This window comes from Cydia strobilella, chromosome 3, assembly GCF_947568885.1.
Source record: "Cydia strobilella chromosome 3, ilCydStro3.1, whole genome shotgun sequence".
Classification (NCBI taxonomy): Eukaryota; Metazoa; Arthropoda; class Insecta; order Lepidoptera; family Tortricidae; genus Cydia; species Cydia strobilella.
Genome location: NC_086043.1, coordinates 23,534,365 through 23,554,211, shown reverse-complemented (window position 1 = coordinate 23,554,211; position 19,847 = coordinate 23,534,365). Strand labels below are relative to the sequence as shown.

At 39.2% G+C, this 19,847-nt stretch overlaps 1 protein-coding gene across 1 annotated transcript in view; it reads left to right on the top strand.

The window, feature by feature from the left end:
• Nucleotides 1-19,847, top strand: part of LOC134756158 (G1/S-specific cyclin-E) — a 44,133-nt gene that overhangs the window by 4,824 nt on the left and 19,462 nt on the right. Inside the window, exons 5-7 of the mRNA XM_063692988.1 lie at nt 2,601-2,799; nt 14,822-14,933; nt 15,763-16,194. Of these exons, the coding sequence (XP_063549058.1) occupies nt 2,601-2,799; nt 14,822-14,933; nt 15,763-16,194 (743 nt within the window). The remainder of the gene's footprint in view (nt 1-2,600; nt 2,800-14,821; nt 14,934-15,762; nt 16,195-19,847) is intronic.

The following is a 19,847-nucleotide window of genomic DNA, read 5'->3' as shown; positions in this document are numbered from 1 at the left end:
TCACAGCTACACTTTTTACTGATATGAGTGATGGCATCTGAAGTTATCAAAAACTGCGAAACTTCCACATTGAAAAAATCGGATAAGACTTTGTAGGTCGAAATTTTCTGATTCCATAATGAAGGGTTCCTAAATTTAATCGAATTTAAACTATCGTGAGACATATTAACTTAACTAACATAGCGGTTTCACTCACGTGTTTTTTAGTCACTCGCGCGACATGTTGTCCTACATTTGTTGTGAAATTTTCCTAAAATTTCCAACTTTTTGAGAACTTTCCGCAGCTTGCACAAATGCATATTTGTACTTTAAATCGGCTGTCGTAGACCTTATGTCCTTGGAATAAAGGTTTTGAATGGTTAGTTATAAGTATACAAACATTATATGTGGCATTTTCTATGAAAAGGGACCTTATTGTCGATGTCGCTTACATCGCGCGGCATTGTATTTATATCGGAGCATCGTTAATAGTGGCGTAAGCGCCATCGACAATAAGGTCCCTTTTTATAGAAAATACCACATATTTACATTATTTACCCTTGCATAACGGAGGGTCATTTACAAGCTTATTTTGACGAGTTTATGTTTTCAGGGCGTTGTATACTAGTTCTGGTTTTCCAGTTGGCTTTAACACTTGATTGTTGAGGTCATTTCAATATCGAAGGGCTTATTAGAAACAAAAGAATGATTTTAAAAATCTAGCGAAATTCAAAAATGTTAAATAAACCGGTTACTCCACTCACAGGTCGAATAAATTTGACCTAAATTGCGTGAGTGTGAGTGGTGAATTACCTTTTTTAGGGTTCCGTACCCAAAGGGTAAAAACGGGACCCTATTACTAAGACTCCGCTGTCCGTCTGTCTGTCTGTCACCAGGCTGTATCTCATGAACCGTGATAGCTGGACAGTTGAAATTTTCACAGATGATGTATTTCTGTTGCCGCTATAGCAACAAATACTAAAAAGTACGGAACCCTCGGTGCGCGAGTAAACTAGTTCTGGTTTTCCAGTTGGCTTTAACACTTGATTGTTGAGGTCATTTCAATATCGAAGGGCTTATTAGAAACAATAGAATGATTTTAAAAATCTAGCGAAATTCAAAAATGTTAAATAAACCGGTTACTCCACTCACAGGTCGAATAAATTTGACCTAAATTGCGTGAGTGTGAGTGGTGAATTACCTTTTTTAGGGTTCCGTACCCGAAGGGTAAAAACGGGACCCTATTACTAAGACTCCGCTGTCCGTCTGTCTGTCAACAGGCTGTATCTCATGAACCATGATAGCTGGACAGTTGAAATTTTCACAGATGATGTATTTCTGTTGCCGCTATAGCAACAAATACTAAAAAGTACGGAACCCTCGGTGCGCGAGTCCGACTCGCACTTGGCCGGTTTTTATTTTATGAATCCTTTAATAATCATTTGGGTAAATACTAATATTCTGACCTTACTTATTAAAAAAATATTAATATAGGTAGATTAGGTAGTATACATTAAAAAAGTTTACGTAACATAATTTCATATAATATTATTTGATTAGGTATATAAATTGCATTGAAGTAATTGCAGTTTTACTTTATGTTGTATTTTGATACCAAATCGTTTTATTATGATAGCGATTTCGCTGCACCTTACATAATAGCATAGAGTAACTTATACTAGAGCGGTACTGTCGTAGTAAATTTTGTAACCCCAGTAAATTCACTGCCATCTGTCGACACACTTTAAAACTAAAATTGAAGATTTATATAAATACGATAAAATGTATTTAAATATGGATGTGTTTTTTTTTTATTTGCATTAATTACTTTTATGATATCGACCCATGTTCTTTCACTGATATGCGTTAAAATTGTTAAATAACAAACGAAACCGTCAACGCCATCTATACGACAGTAGGCCAGAAAGCTAGTAGCGCCCTCTGAACGAGAATCAAATTTTCTTGATTTTCGAGGCACGTTTTTTCCTTAGACTGTATCCATCTATTACGGAGTTATATCTATCTTTGATAATAGTGATAGGCATACACGTATCTTTCTTACAGCCGCACCTCTTAATGACATTGATGCATCATCAAAACAAACCATGTTTACAGTTTGTGCTAGTGGCACCCTCTACACTGAGTTTTGCGTAATATTCCCTATTCCATTCGTTCATCATTATTATTCTTTTCTAAATTACGAGACCTATAATTTGCATAATAAATGATAATCGTAAATATCGATACAAACGTTAATTTGAGTTTGCCAAAGTGCCTCAAAATCTATCTATATTATCTATCGTGTGATTCGAATAGGTTGAAAACCATAGGCAACAGTGGAAGGTTGTCTGGAAATGATTGCTTTTTAGCGATAAGAACGCCTGTCTGTGGTCTACCGTTCTTCTTTTTAAGTCGTTATGTCATTTTTATTTTGGTCAACAATAAATGTGCCATTTTCAACCAAAAGGGTACTTATTGTCGCTTGTCAGTAAGGCGCTATTTCCATATAGCTTCAATTAGAAATCAACCTTATCAACAAGCGACAATGTGGTACCTTTTGGTTGAAAACGTCACAAATAATATTACATTATATAGTTATAAACTAGTCACTGTCCCCACAGCACAAGCAAGCTGGATTACCCCCTCCCCAAACGCAAGTGCCCCCTCCCCGGGCTCTCCTGGGCGGACCCCAGCGACGTGTGGAAGGGCATGTGCGAGTGCGACGCCAGATCCAGCATGAGGAAGAACCCCAGCATGTTCGACAACCATCCAAACTTGCAGCCTAGAATGAGGGCGATACTCCTCGACTGGCTTAATGAGGTGAGTGGTACCCTACCCTACCCTACCCTACCCTACCCTACCCTAGGTACCCTAGGATATAGGTTCTTGCAGCACAAATAGGGGCTTTGCTGAGCCACAATTTAAGATACCAAAAGATCGTTGGATGAGACCCTATGATGATGCTTGTATCATAGTTAAAATACACCCCGAAAACCCTAAAAACGACTCCCATGGCAACCTTTGAGTATGGTTATCTTGGAATTCAAAGCGACTTGTGGAAGGGCATGAGCGAGTACGACGCAAGATCCAGCATGAGGAAGAACTTGCAGCCTAGAATGAGGGCGATACTGCTCGACTGGTGGTGGTGGTACCCTAGGATATAGGTTATTGCAGCACAAACGGGCTTTGTTGAGCCACGTTTTCAGATAGCAAAAGATAGTTGGATGAGACCAGTGGCGTAACTAGGGGGGGGCGGAGGGGGCAACTAACCAATTGTCAGCACTTTACCCGCTAGAGACATCAACTGACTCACGCGGTTGCAGCCCAATATGAACCTTCCTGCATTCCAACAAGGTTAAGGATGCCGCGCCGCGCACGATTAGAGGCGTGGCATTTAAAGGGTTATAATGTGCACATTAGCACTTAGTATTATTTGCGTAACATAATGTTCTACTTAATTTTAATCAAGAGCACTTTAGTTTCTGAATTTTGCTGACTTGTTAGCAATTCAGCTGTTCTTGTTATTTTAAATTAGGTATCGCATAATATATAACATTAATTTTCACGCTGCATCCAGTGACACGAATAATCGAGGTGAGTTGCAAATTCGAATTACTTTAAAGCCTATCACAGACGGTGCGATAATCGGCAGATACGGCATCTGCCGATATCTTTTACGTACTATTTGACAGAGCCCACACACGAAGCTGTAGTATATATTTTGGTATCTGCCGATATCTTATCGCAAGGCATCTGCAGGTGTATCGGTCGGTATATTTCGTCTCTCACAATGTAGGTGCTAGACAGAGGGCGATATATATTTTGGTATCGTTGCGTGTGTGGTGCTTAGCGATACTCGCAGATATCTGTCGGTATCCGCCGATATCGGCCGATATAAAATCGCTCCGTCTGTGACGAGCTTAAATTGTGTGTGTGTCGTACGTTTTTTAGGGTTCCGTACCCAAAGGGTAAAAACGGGACCCTATTACTAAGACTCCGCTGTCCGTCTGTCTGTCACCAGGCTGTATCTCATGAACCGTGATAGCTAGACAGTTGAAATTTTCACAGATGATGTATTTCTGTTGCCGCTATAACAACAAATACTAAAAAGTACGGAACCCTCGGTGCGCGTGTCCGACTCGCACTTGGCCGGTTTTTTCCATTGTAGTCAAATAGAACAGTTAGATTATGTGTTATTAAGTTTACCTATTTGTCTGAAAGCTCTTAATGCAGTACCGGTCAATAGTTCTATTTAACCCTTTGTTTTCGGTACAAATGAGTACTTTTATGCGATATTTTTTTGCAGTTCGGATGTCGAAATTTGTTTCCAACTGATCTGTTATTGTTTTCAGAGATGTGTTTGATTAGTCTGATACAATTTACGTACATTTTTAAATAACATATTTCCTAAAAATGGTAAAATTGGACCTACTTACGCCCAATTTCAATGGTAAAGTTCATTATGCTCTGTTCTTATAACTCATAACCCAAATACTAAACTGACAGTGCGATTGCTGATCAATCCACTACATCTGCACAATCCAACAGTCATTTTACTACAAAAAAGACAGATTTGGTAGTAAATTGAACTGTGATATAAAACAGAACAGTGTTTTTATACGCTTTGAATTCGTCATACTCATAACCGTTCAATTATGTGTGCCATTTTCAACCAAAAGGGTACCTATTGTCGCTTGTCAACAAGGCGCTATTTCCATATAGCTTCAATTAGAAATCAACCTTATCGACAAGCGACAATACGGTACCTTTTGGTTGAAAACGCCACATATACACTCTGAAGACGTGACATAACTGTCTATAAAATTCTTGAGACTTAAATTCCTAAATAAAAATTAACACCAGCACCGGGACTGCGATATTGAGGCCGTTGACCCCTTTTTTGCACAGTGCGTTGACCTTTTCAGAACCTCCGCGTTTCGGCCACCATTATTACAACGTTTTTATCACGAACTTCATTTGTTATCACTTATATTATATTATATTAATTATATTATATAATTTTGCAAATTAAGTGAGATCGGTATTTAAGTTAAAAACCGGCCAAGTGCGAGTCGGACTCGCGCACGAAGGATTCCGTACCATTACGCAAAAAACGGCAAAAAAAAAAACACGTTTGTTGTATGGGAACCCCACTTAAATATTTATTTTATTCTGTTTTTAGTATTTGTTGTTATAGCGGCAACAGAAATACATCATCTGTGAAAATTTCAACTGTCTAGCTATCACGGTTCATGATACTCGAACTTACTATCGTGAAACATATTTCAAAATATTTAGATCAGTACGGTTCTAAATATTTTGAGAGACAGACAGACATCGAAGTCTTAGTAATAGGGTCCCGTTTTCACCCTTTGGGTACGGAACCCTAAAAATTGTGTGTACACATGTTTATGTGTGATTAGATAAGATTATAATATAGAAGCGTTGGTGGCGTCAGACTTTCAATCCGGAGGTCGCGGGTTTAAATCCTGGCTCGTACCAATGAGTTTTTCGGAACTTATGTACGAAATATAATTTGATATTTACCACTAGCTTTAAGTTGAAGGAAAACATCGTCAGGAAACCTGCATACATCTGCAAAGAAATTCAAAGGTGTATGTGAAGTCCCCAATTCGCATTGGGCTGGGGACTGGGGACTATAGCCCAAGCCCTCTCGCGCATGAGAAGAGGCCTTTGCCCAGCAGCAGTGGGACGTACGTAGGCTGAATTATTATTATTTGAGATAATATTAATGCGATTTAAAGATATGTCATGCTGACGATCGTTTTACAGCTAAATGTATACAGGGTGGCTAAAAAATAAGTACATTCCCGTTGCCAGGGAGGTTTTGGGATTATACTGAGCAACTTTTACCATAGGACCAACCCCGAAATCGCGAATAAAAATTTGGTTGTTTCATAGATTTTGGCTGGTCCATTTTCTATACAAAACCTTTACAAATTATACATATAAACCTTCCTATTGAATGACTATCTATTAAAAAAACCGCATCAAAATCCGTTGCGTAGTTTTAAAGATCTAAGCATACATAGGGACAGACGGACAGATAGCGGAAAGCGACTGTTTTATACTATGTAGTGATGAAAAATAAAATTACATCCATTTGTTAGTTGTAATCGGCCACCCCATCGGTAGAATCAATCGAGCCTAGAGGACGAGCCTCCCGCCCGACAAGCATGTGTGCAAGCCGTTAATATGGTAATGACCCCTCATGGCGCCCGCTAGACAAAAAATATAAATAAACTTTATTAACAACTTGATTTTGCCCGCGACTTCGTCTGCGTGGACTTAGCAACAGCAGCTAAAGTATAGCGCCTGGAAAAAATCTCATAGCAATTCAATTTGAGCATATTATGCACACAAATTAGCAGGCACTTCATTAATTAACTCAATTCCACCCCGCTTTTTACTTTTTTAAGGGATGATTTTCGGGATAAAAACTATCCTATGTCCTTCTCAGGGACTCTAGCTATCTCTATGCCAAATTTCATCTAAACCGATTCAGCGGTTTAAGCGTGAAGAGGGAACACACAGACAGACAGACAGATTTTCGCATTTATAATATTAGTATGGATAATAGTCTGTGCCAAAGGACGTCTGCTACGATAACCTTCTTAACTCACTAACAATTTGCAAATGATCCTCCGTAGTGTAACGCGATCTTGAGATTCACAAAAACTATTGTTAAAATATGCAATTCAACTTCGTGTTTTTGAGCTTCATACTTGAAGATTGCCAAACAGTTTCTTAGTCGTAATCAATTAATCATACTTCAAAAAATCTTTATTTCTGGCAACTATTGGCCCATATACAGGGTGGCTAAAAAATAAATGCATTCCCGTTGCCAGGGAGGTTTTGGGATTATACTGAGCAACTTTTACTATGGGATCAACCACGAAATCGCGAAAAAAAATTACCCTCCCATAGAAAAATAAACCAGCCAAAATGTATGAAACAGCCAAATTTTTTTTCGCGAGTTCGGGGTTGGTCCCATAATAAAAGTTGCTCAGTATAATCCCAAAACCTCCCTGGCAACGGGAATGCTCTTATTTTTTAGCCACCGTGTATAAATATCTTAAAACTAAAAATTACAAAACACATCATTATGGCTGCGATTCCTTCCGCAACCCCGCAGTGTCAGGGAACCGCCGGAACTCGAAACCCTTCCGTCAAAACTCCTCTTTGGTGATGGTCGCTACCTTCAGTCGGTAATTAGTCGCTGCGTTCAGTCGGGACTTTTACAGTCACCATGAGATATATCGGAACGACCTATGTGCTCAAAATTTCTGGTGTGGGCTTTAGTCAGATACTTGTGAATACCTTGGACGCTCTAATTTATTTGATGGCGAACGTAATCTGTTCGCCTTAAGCAATAAGTCACGTCTAATGTTATTATCATTGCACCCTTCGGTCAAAACTCCTCTTTGGTGATGGTCGCTACCTTCAGTCGCTAATTAGTCGCTGCGTTCAGTCGGGACTTTTACAGTCACCATGAGATGTATCGGAACGACCAAGTTACTCAAAATGTCTGGTGTGGATGCTTTAGTCAGATACTTGTGAATACCTTGGACGCTCTAATTTATTTGATGGCGAACGTAATCTGTTCGCCTTAAGCAATAAGTCACGTCTAATGTTATTGTCATTGCACCCTTCGGTCAAAACTCCTCTTTGGTGAAGGTCGCTACCTTCAGTCGCTAAAGTCGCTGCGTTCAGTCGGGACTTTTACAGTCACCATGAGATGTATCGGAACGACCTATGTGCTCAAAATTTCTGGTGTGGGCTTTAGTCAGATACTTGTGAATACCTTGGACGCTTTAATGTATTTGATGGCGAACGTAATCTGTTCGCCTTAAGCAATAAGTCACGTCTAATGTTATTATCATTGCACCCTTCGGTCAAAACTCCTCTTTGGTGAAGGTCGCTACCTTCAGTCGCTAATTAGTCGCTGCGTTCAGTCGGGACTTGTTAGATACTTGTGAATACCTTACCTTGGCCGCTCTAATTTATTTGATGGCGAACGTAATCTGTTCGCCTTAAGCAATAAGTCACGTCTAGTGTTATTATCATTGTGAAGTGTGCACTCGCGGGTAGGTACAAATATCTCAATTATCATATTTATTCGAGGGTTGTTTTAGGTCGAGGTAAGGAAAGGGTTGAACAGGTTCACTGATGCGGCCCCGTGCCATCATGGTACGATATTTGTTTAAAAGTAAGCTAAAACAGTTTACAGATAAAAAAGCTTTGCTATAAACAATCATAATGTGTACCATCCGGGAGAAAATCGCCTTTTACTCTGAAATGTACGTACTCTATTAGAATATGATGTAAAGCAACATTAAAGCTTATTAAATTCTGTACCAAGGGGTCATCCATTAATTACAACACACGTTTAGGGGGGGGGGGGGGTCAAGAAAATGTGACAAGGGGGAGGGGGGGAGTAACAAACTAGGGAGAAATTCGCCTTTTACTCTGAATGTACGTACTATATTAGAATATGATGTAAAGCAACATTAAAGCTTATTAAATTCTGTACCAAGGGGTCATCCATTAATTACAACACACGTTTAGGGGGGGGGGGGGGTAACAAACTATGTGACGTCACATTAACTTATTTTTAAATTATTTTATTCGCTGTACACAGTTAAATAACAAATTTTTGGAACGATAATCGTTTTTAATCGTGTAATTTTCTTTCCTAATCTGTTTTGGGTTATAAAATTACTAATATATGTTTGGTCAAAAATATTTTGATAAAATATTAATAATACTTAACTCTATTTGCCGATTTCAATGAAAAAATGTGACGTCACACCAGGGGGGAGGGGTTTGCCAAATGTGACCAAGTGTGACAAGGAGAGGGGAGGGGTCAAAAAACCTCGAAATTCGTGTGACGTAATTAATGGATGAACCCAAAGAAGTCTTGTGTGCCTGCGGAAAAATACATCATCTTCTTCTCCGTGCTGGTAGTGTTGACGGCAGGTGCAATGGCAATGGTGACGTGATGTGACGTCACGCGTTACGTCTGAGGGTCTGACGCGTCGGTCGCTATCTACTAGACAATACCTCGTCTCGTCTACGCCGCTTAGCAACAACGATGTGGTCGATGCACGTTTCAAATTTATAACTATAATTTAGGGGTAGATTATTTACTAAACTTATTATTATTATTAATTCATTCATTCATATAAAACAATTCCACAGTTACATATACATATACTATAAATGCATTATACATTATTTTGATAGTATACGAGATTGCCCAGGGAATGTCAAAACCATTTTGCCCGAACCAAACATAATTTTAATTTTTCTCGATAATAATGTCAAATCAAGATCCGAATCTTAACCCGTGAATGACGCTTTCGGAATACTTTTAAATCTTTTAATAAAATTCATCTTTTAAATTACATTTCGTCAATTCGGTGAGAACTCGTAATCCTGAAGATTCAATGCACAAAAAACGACCTTTGAAAGTGGCCTTTTTGGGCGAGACTAGTTTTTGCGGCGTACTAAATGTTAATTCAAGCAATATTAATTCTCTTGTGGATCTTATATCTTTGGATTAAGGTTTAAGAACAGTCAACAGTGTGGACGGTTCGCCTGCAGCGGGGCCTCAATCGGACACACAGTACCGTTATATGTAATGCGAATTGATAGTGGGGATTCCGTTTTGATTCCTGTCACAGGTGTTTCAGTTTTTTGTCCTTTGGCTCACGGAAATAAATTCTTTGCAAACTATCACTTGAAACTATAAGGGGTCATCCATTAATTACTTCACACGAATTTGAAGATAACCCTGGTCATATTTGGCTAACCCCTACCCCCTGGTGTGACGTCACATATTAGGCCATTATGTTTTCAACAATTTCAATTAGTTTTTATATTTATATAAAACAATTTTTTTTTTGACAAAAGCAATGTTAGAAATTTATAACACGGAGGCGATTAGGAATAAAAGTACACCCATAAAAACGATTATCATTGCAAAAACTAGTTATTCGACTGTTAACAATAACGGCGAATAAAAATAACAAAACCATTTTCGGGTTCGTAATAAAATTAATGGATGACTCCTAGGTGGTAAAGTTATTTACAATGCATGTGCTCGAAAAGTGCGTTTCCTACGGAGCCATATCATGCGGAAAGTACTACTTTTCCGCACTAGTGCTTTTTGTTTCAATCTTTTTTTACAGTACATATGGTGCTACTTTCTCGCTCTAGTGCGGAAAAGAGCACTTTTCCGCACTAGTGCTTTTTGTTTTCAATTTTTTAATAATTAAACGTATTTGCCATTATATGTTTTTTTATTTACTCGCACAATGCATAGTAAAACATTGTATCATACACGTGCGTAAAGATGATTTCCGACTCGTATTCCTTTATACACTCGTCGGAAATCATACACTTTCCGCGCTTGTTGCATAAATAGCTATTTTTGTAGGATCTTTCTTTCTTTCTTTTTCTTGATGGACTTGAGGGCGGTGTTGCCCGTAGCCAATGTCACGTAAAAGGGTAGGAACAAAATAAATGCTCTTAGAGCACGACGCTGTTCGGTGGTTGTTGTAGTTGTCTCGTAAAACCGATAGCTGGATTTTACGAGAAGCACGTGGACTACCGGCCGTTGACTCCAAAATGGTGGTTAAACACGCTTTGAGATTAATTCTCCATTCACTGCACACTACCACATTAGATTATTGTATAATAAAGCTATCGATATTACACTTTAAACAATATTAATGAGCAAAAAACAAAGGAATTAATCACGAGGCTACTATCAAGATGGCGTTCGAACCGGAAGTCCTCAGGATCTTTCTTGAACGAGGTACAGCGTTTCAAAGCTTTCGAACTGCAGTTTAAGTTGACGATTATAGCCTTATTATTGCAGTATATTGCAATTGCATTGTATTAGCTAGTGAAAGCGGGAAAGTACACATGCCCAGGTGATTAGAAACATTCCCGCTTATCGCCACACGCAGTTCACAACGTAAATCTAGGCTAGTACAGTCGCCATCAGATATATCGGAGCGGACAACGTGTTCACAATATCTGAACCAGCACTCTAACGCCCTGACAATTGAGGAGTGTTCAGATATTGTGAACGCCTCGGCCGCTCCGATATATCTGATGGCGACTGTACGACGTAGGTAGATCATACGTAACGTAAACCTAGGTACAGTCGCCATCAGATATATCGGAGCGGCCAAGGTGCTCACAAATATCTGAACACGCCTCTATTGTCAACGCGTTAGAGTGGGTGTTCAGATATTTTGATCACTTCGGCCGCTCCGATATATCTGATGGCGACTGTACCTAGGTTTACGTTACGTATGACCTACCTACGTCGTACAGTCGCCATCAGATATATCGGAGCGGCCGAGGCGTTCACAATATCTGAACACTCCTCTATTGTCAGGGCGTTAGAGTGCGTGTTCAGATATTGTGAACACGTTGTCCGCTCAGATATATCTGATGGCGACTGTACAATGATAGCGTATTTGACTAGTGAAGTGAGTTATCATTGGGAAATCGTTAACGTTTACGTCGTTTACTTATTTATTTATTTATTTTTATTTTTTATTCATTACATTTCACAGCATAACAGTGATCCAAAGCACTGTGAAACCAATAGTCATTTCATACACATAGTACACAAATCTAAATTAACATATAACAGAAGAAGGCCGTTCATTCCTCGTCTCGCAGAACCTCAAGCATTCATAACACACGTCCAACCATCCACTCGCAAACACATCACAGTTTGGTGCTGATTCGAGGAGCGAGTTTAGCAGGTGCAAGACTTGAACAAGCGGTGATTTACGGCGGGACACAGTTCGTACTGGTGGCAGCGCTAACAAATGGCGACAACGCGGTCGAAACAGAACTCTAGTCGGTGAGGGAACATATAGACGCAGCAACTGAGCTACTAGTTCGGGGCAGTCAGAATCCCCACGTAAAATTCTACTGGCTAAAGTACACAGTCTGTAATTTCGCCTCACCTCAAGTGAGTTAAAACCTAATGTACCCTGCAAAAAATTTGTAGGGTATAAAAATGGGTAATATCCGTACATTTTTTTGTAGAGGGAGCGTAGAAACGCCTTATGTGGCGACCATGTGTCTATTTGCATTTCGTGTAGACAATTTTGTACAAAACCAGCCACGATAAGGGGATCGACCGGCGGGCGTGTGATGGACTGGGTATGCCAAGGGATAAAGCAACTCTTAATTTTTAACACCGCGCGGTTGAAAGAGACACTGTCATTATCACGTAGCCAAGTGCGGCCGTCATATCCGTACAGGGGATTTAATCAAGACAATGTTTCGTAAGCGTTTGCTATCAACGATTGTCATCTTGACTAGGCCTCCAGGTGATTATACTAATATGTCTCCTTCGGGTGATGTCGGAAACCTAGTCAAAGACATAGCATTACATAGATCAGCTATACGCGTGCGCCCGTGAGGGACAAAACATACGCAATGCGACAAGATGATTGGTCGAGTAGATTTGTAGCCCACTTTAAACCATACTAAATTTACGGTGGGTAATAAAAAAAATGTGAAACTGTGACAAGGACAAACAATAACAGCGCTCTCTCTCTGCTACTCCTACTGAAAGATACATAAGACTATCCCGTTCGGTCATTTCTCCCCACCCCTCATGCCCGATACAGTTATACTAGATTCATGAACCTAGCCAATTTAGAAGACATTTCGTCAGTCGATCAAATTGGGACCATTAGAAAATCCTGTCGTACTAAACGCCAGTGTGCTTTAAGGCTCACTTAGACGGTACTAGAACTCGCATACGTGTTTCCTTATACGGCGATGGCGGTATTTGATTGATGTGTTGGATTGGTTAGGTTAGTTTAGTTCTCACAATTATCTGAATCTTTAACCGTAGGTATGCTCCAACTACACACATAAATAATTAATTCCTAACCACCTGTGCTTTGATTATTTTTTGTACAAATTATTGATGCCCAAAACATATAGGATGACAGATAGAATACTGTTGTTAGGGTTCCGTACCCAAAGGGTAAAAACGGGACCCTATTACTAAGACTCCGCTGTCCGTCTGGCCGTCTGTCTGTCACCAGGCTGTATCTCATGAACCGTGATAGCTAGGCAGTTGAAATTTTCACATATGATGTATTTCTGTCGCCGCTATAACAACAAATACTAAAAAGTACGGAACCCTCGGTGCGCGAGTCCGACTCGCACTTGCGCTTTTCGCGCTTGCAAAACGCGCACTCACGGAAGTGTTGTCAATAAATAATCTTAGTGATTAAATTGGTGTACCAAAATGGTACCTAACATAAGTACTTATCCACTTTTCTACGCAACTAGAGTTAGACCAAGAAAAGTCTGCCGAGATTTAACAGCACACGCAGTGCAAGTGTTATTTACATACATACATATAATCACGCCTATTTCCCGGAGGGGTAGGCAGAGATCACGGATTTCCACTTGCTACGATCCTGGCATACCTCTTTCGCTTCCTTCACTTTCATAACATTCCTCATACACGCTCGCCGGTTTAGGGTGCTCTTGACCTGGCCTTTCTTCAGTATTTCCCCGATCTGATCAGAGAAAGTCCGCCGAGCTCTGCCCCTTCCAACTCCCGTTTCTACCTCTCCCTTATCCACTCTCTTTGTTAGCCTTCTTTCACTCATTATTTCCACGTGTTATTTATACGGCACAATTTCATAGAACAAAACTTCCGTGAGACACAGACATATTAAACATATTAAGGCATTTCGCACAAATCATGTCACTGATATTTCGTGTCTGGATTGGTTACCTACGTGACAGGCCACGCCTAGTGTAGGAACCGGTACAACCGTCATTGTAAATGCATAAATGTACATAAATTGTCCCTTAGTTTTAAGACCAGTTAATTTTGTTTCTGCCTAATTATTTGTGTACAATAAATGATTTTTACTTTTTTAAAGACGGGTCACTCACGTATTTTAAGTCGAAAACGCTCGACATGTTTCACTCCGTACCCGTCCGTAAATACGTGAGTGACCCGTTTTTAATATTAGAAGTTTGACGTTTAAAATAACACCTGCACTGCGTGCGCTGTCAAATTCTCTGCAGCTTTACTTGGTCTAACTCTAGCTGCGTTGAAAAATTGATACTTATGTTAGGTACCATTTTGGTACACCAATTTTATTACCAAGATTATTTTTTGAACTCTAGTATGGCAGCGTCGGTACTTAAGTCGGGGAACATACTGTCACAACTATCGACTACAATTTTAAATAATGTACAGTCAAGGGCATAAATATATATACATTCCCAAAGTTTAAAAATATGTGTACGCTATTACACCTTAGACAATAAAGTCGTTAGACATTTGTCTGGATCGATATTTTTGCCTTCGACTGTACCTAATTAATTATGTATATTAAATATATTAATAACGGGTCACTCGCGTGTTTTAAGTCGAAAACGCTCGACATGTTTCACTCCGTACCGAGGAGCGTCATCAGGAGCTTGCGTCGAAAACACTTGAGTGACCCGTTATTAATATATTTAATATGTCTGTGTCTCACGGAAGTTTTGTTAATTAATTATGTATCTTCTTCTTTTTAAACTTGTATGGTGCTGTATGTAGATTTTTACAATAAATGTTTTCTATTCTATTCTTAATTAAGTTGCGGATATCATCATTGGTATTTTTGGGACGAAGCATGTTGCTGATTTGCATTTGTAGCCACCTGAGGAAGCCTGCGTTGCGGATTTTTTTACATGTAACTATATCAAAAAAGAAAAAAAAATGTATTAATTAATTAATAATGTTGATATATTTATTGTGCAGGTATGCGAAGTATACAAACTACACCGGGAAACATTCCACCTAACAGTGGACTACGTGGACCGGTATCTCTCCAACACGGACGACGTGCAGAAGGGACGGCTGCAGCTCATAGGTTAGTTATCAAATCTTTGGACCTGGTGCTATAAGGAATCAGTACGGCTACAGGTAAATCAGGAAAGAGCCTTAACATACGAAGAGGGATTCGTATACTGCCTCGCAATGCATCCAATAGGGGATATTACTGCAATGTTCTGCCACCAGAGTGCAGGATTAGCCTTTTTTGTAAACCATAGAGTAACTTATACATACTCTGTACCTTTAACAGGTTTTTGACAAGTTTTCAGAGATAATAAAATATGACATTGATGCATCAAGGCGGTTTGTTTACAGAGGACCTACCGGGAAACGCGAATCCGGAATTTTGCTATCTGCCTCTTTATCGCTCGAATATGCAAGTGACAAGAGATAACGAAATTTCCATTTTCTTTTTTCGCGATAGAGCCTCAGATTGTGGTAGTGGCGCCCTGGCGCCCACTACGCAGAGTTTCGCGTAATATTCCCTATTGTTTACTGTACTTTTCGCGCAACAAATCCCATCCACATACCTGTGTTTACCGTGGTTATGTTTGTGGAACAGTGTTGTATATTGATTCTGTATAATAATATTTAATACTGACTGAGAAAATCTGCACTCTAATCTAATACTAACTACTCACAATTCTTCTTTTAGCCTTACAAGCGGGAGATGCAAACGAATAAAAGTGAAATAGTAATAACTCAGACATCCATTATTCCTGACTTATCGAACGTGATATTACGTTCTTGATCGCAGGCAGACAATGGTTTAAATGAGCGAAGATCGTGTTAGTCATTCCGTTGACTATTTCATTTTACATAGGTACCACTTATCTGCAATCTCTACAACATGACAATAATTCCAGGAATCACCTGTCTCTTCATCGCCGCAAAAGTCGAAGAAGTGTATCCACCAAAAATCGGCGAGTTCGCCTACGTAACCGACGGCGCCTGCACCACCGACGAAATCCTCCTGGAAGAACTCCTCATCCTCAAAATACTATCCTGGAACATCACTCCTATCACTATAAACAGCTGGTTAAATGTATACATGCAATTAGCCAGTGAAGGTCGAAGTGCAAAGCGAAGATTGATAAGTGAAACTGATGTGGGAGCGAATGCTTTAAGAGGATACACGTTCGTGTTTCCGCAGTACAGTTCGTTGGAGTTCGTGGTGTGTGGACAGTTGATAGATCTGGCCGTGCTGCATGTGGACGTGAATCAGTTCTCGTATAGTCTGGTGGCCGCGGCGGCGATCGCGCACGCGTTCGACAAGGAGCTGGCGATCAGGGTGTCGGGTGAGTTTTACATTTTTATTCTTTCTTCTTCTTGTTGTGCCATATCCTCAGCGGATGTCGGCGACCATCTTACGGAACTTGGTTCTATCCTGTGCCAGTCTAGACAAACTGGCAGTGTCATTAATATTGGACCAGCTTTTAATGTTGTCTATCCAGGTTAGCTTTCTCCTTCCTCTGCTCCCTTTGCCGTCGATTTTCTCTTCCAAGATGTTCAGAAATCAGAAATCAGAAATATGTATTTGCTTAGATACAGTAATGGGATGTTACATATTTATAAATGTACTGTGTATCTTGCCTGCATGCAAGCGTGCAAATCAAATCAATCTTAAAAATAATAAAAATAAATAACATATCAATGAAGCTTAATACAAATTAATAATTAAAATGTCCATTTTGTACAAATAATAATACATTCAAAACTAATTCTAACCTAGAGGCACGAAAATCAATTCTTATCCTAGAACTGAACCACGGTCGAGGTACTCCTTTACGCTATAGTAGCACTGGTCTAATAGCCAGTTCGTCAGGCGACGCTTAAAAAATTGCCCTCGAGCACCTTTATGTCCTCCGGGAGTCCATTGTAGACCACTATACAAATGTTAGCGACATTTCTATAGTGGTCATTTCTTTGTTACGAATTATGTTATACTTGTCGTGTCTATTTTATTCTTAATTAATTATAATTGTGACGTTATCAATCAAAAGGTACCACATTGTCGCTTGTCGATAAGGCTGATTTCAAATTGAAACTATATGGAAATAGCGCCTTATTGACGACCGGCAATAAGTACCCTTTGGGTTGAGTATGGCACAATTATAGTAAACCTTAGGGGTTAGCCAAGTGACAATAGTTTAAAAAACGTCAATCGGACGTTTAATCGTTTTTGGGTGATCACGTAACTTCTGGCATCATTTTGGCTACGGACCTCTTTACGTTTTTAGGGTTCCGTACCCAAAGGGTGAAAACGGGACCCTATTACTAATACTCCGCTGTCCGTCTGTCCGTGTGTCACCAAGCTGTATCTCATGAACCGTAACAGCTAGACAGTTGAAATTTTCACAGATGATGTATTTCTGTTGCCGCTATAACAAATACTAAAAACAGAATAATATAGATATTTAAATGGGGCTCCCATACAACAAACTTGATTTTTTTGCTGTTTTTTTCCGTGATGGTACGGAACCCTTCGTGCGCGAGTCCGACTCGCACTTGGCCGGTTTTTGCATATGTTTTAAGTATTTTAAATGTTTTATTTAAATTATATTGTTTCTATATAGGTATTTCCATTCTCTTCAAAAACTGCTATTTTATACACTTTCTGGTATCGGATGGAGCTGAAATTTAGAATAAATACGTAACTTCGATGATAATGCATTATTATGATACTATCTAACTGACCTGATGATGAGAGCATATGCAACATGCAGCCACAGGATCTCTGTGATAAAACAATGCAACCTCATTTAATTAGCCTCATGCATGAAGTTTATATTTGAACGAAATATGTTTTATTCGGATGTTTGTTACCGTTATATCATGTTACAAATGCATTTCCGTTTTTAAATTACCATTTAATTACTTAAAATTATAAATAAAAAGTACAAAAATTTGCCCGCGAAAAGCTAGTGAGCGAAACGCTCGAAACGCCACGTGACGTCACGCGTTCGAGAGATTAGTGTCATTAGTAGCAAACGTCAGTTGGGCCGCCCAACGTGTGACGTCATCACGCTCTGTCGAATTCGCGCCAAAAATTATGAGCGTTTCAACCGCTCAAAAATTTTCAACATTTTAAATATTTTTTAATAAAATAAAGTTAAGGTTTACAAAAGTATTTTTATCATTTCCGGTGTTCCAACGATATAAATTATAAATCCAAAAATAAAAATAAATTCATGCATGGAGCTAATTTGGGCTTATTAGAATATTTATTCTTAATTAAGTGGTAGATGAAATGAAGATATAGTGACCTTCGGTTCAGTAGCTAGTAGTATATGGCCAGGATTACACTTGTAAGTTTTACTTACGTAAGTAGGGACACAGCTATGCTACAGAATGAGATATTAATATCGTTATCTCATTCTAGCAAATATCTTTGTCCCTACTTACGTAAGTAAAACTTACAAGTGTAATCTTGACCTATGAATAACGCTTATACCGAAAACGATTTTTTTTGAAAAACTTTGTTAAATACTTCAAAGACAGCTGGATTTGCCAGAACCTCAACAAAGTTTCTATCTATACAGAATTATTTGAAACTGGTATTTCCGGACCGATACGACCTTCAAACCTTCAAGAAAAGAGCGTACTCCCATCTTAAAGGCCGGCAACGCACTTGCAACCCCTCTGGTATTTCGGGTGTCCATGGGCGGCGGTAAACGCTTACCATCAGGTGATCCGTCTGCTCGTTTGCCTCCTATATAATAAAAAAAGTTTGTATTGTAGCCAAATTTGTAGCTGTATTTTTTATGGATGGTTTTATGCATTATACAACAAAACATTTTGCGTAACCTCAAGTGGTGCCTCCGAAATGTATGATAATATTCGCGACGTTGCTCTCGTAAACATGAATGTGTTGACCCAGAGTACTAACAATCACACATCAACCGACCATTCCTAGATATTATTGTCAAGACGTAAGACCTATATTTGATCAGTGCCGCTATTGGTACATCGTAAACACTGTTAGTTGACGATTTTTAAACCTTATGTGAACGACTTAAGGTATATCAATGGTTAGTTTAAAGTGATTTATTAGTATTTGTGACGTGATGGCCAGTGTCGGGCAGGTCCTACATATCGTTACTTTTTATATGAAAGGGGCCCTCGATTTGTTCGTTATAAAAATTATCAATGAATTTAAATTTCTGAAGTTACAATGTACCAAAATAACTAATTTCACTCAGCTATGCGCCGTATTTGACTTTGGGTTTACCAGGGTTGATAAAAATTATGATTTTTATAAAAAAATCATAATAATCCGATTAATTTGAAAACTATACTGTAATAGATGTCATATATTAAAGAAAAAGTGACGAAGCCCTCCAGAGGTGAAGGCCGGATTCGAACCGGCGTCTTTAGCTATCGCGGCTAACGCCATGAACCCCTAGGCCACCCCGCCACGGCGGTGCCCGTCCGAATTTCTTGACTATATGCCATCTTAGTAAGACTAGGCGTCTTTGACCAGCTCTAAGGGCAAGCAGTGCGCGCTTGCACCTCCTAAACGAACTCCTTACGGATTTACGTTGTAGCGAGAGAGACTGGTGCTGCCATCTATTAATTTGATTTAAATCGGATTTATTTGATTAAAATCAGATTTTTTTATTTTTTCATTTTCTTGATTTTTTTCATCGAAATAAACCCACACAGCATCTTTTTTTCATTCAGACATCTTTTTGTTGTATTCACTCTTTCACTAGTCAATTACGAATGACCGGGCGAAAAGCGAAATGCGTCTCGTGTTTTAGTTTCGGGGAATCCTGGAACTGTTTCGGTGCCATGCGTCTCGTATTATAGTTTCGGGGTTTCCCCGAAACTGTTACGCTATGACTCGCTTGCACATGTGTGCGTGCCGTAGTGGTCCGGGGCCGATTTGGTTGTAGTAAAAATTTAATGATTTAAATTAATGTTTTTTTTGAAAATCAAGTGATTTAAA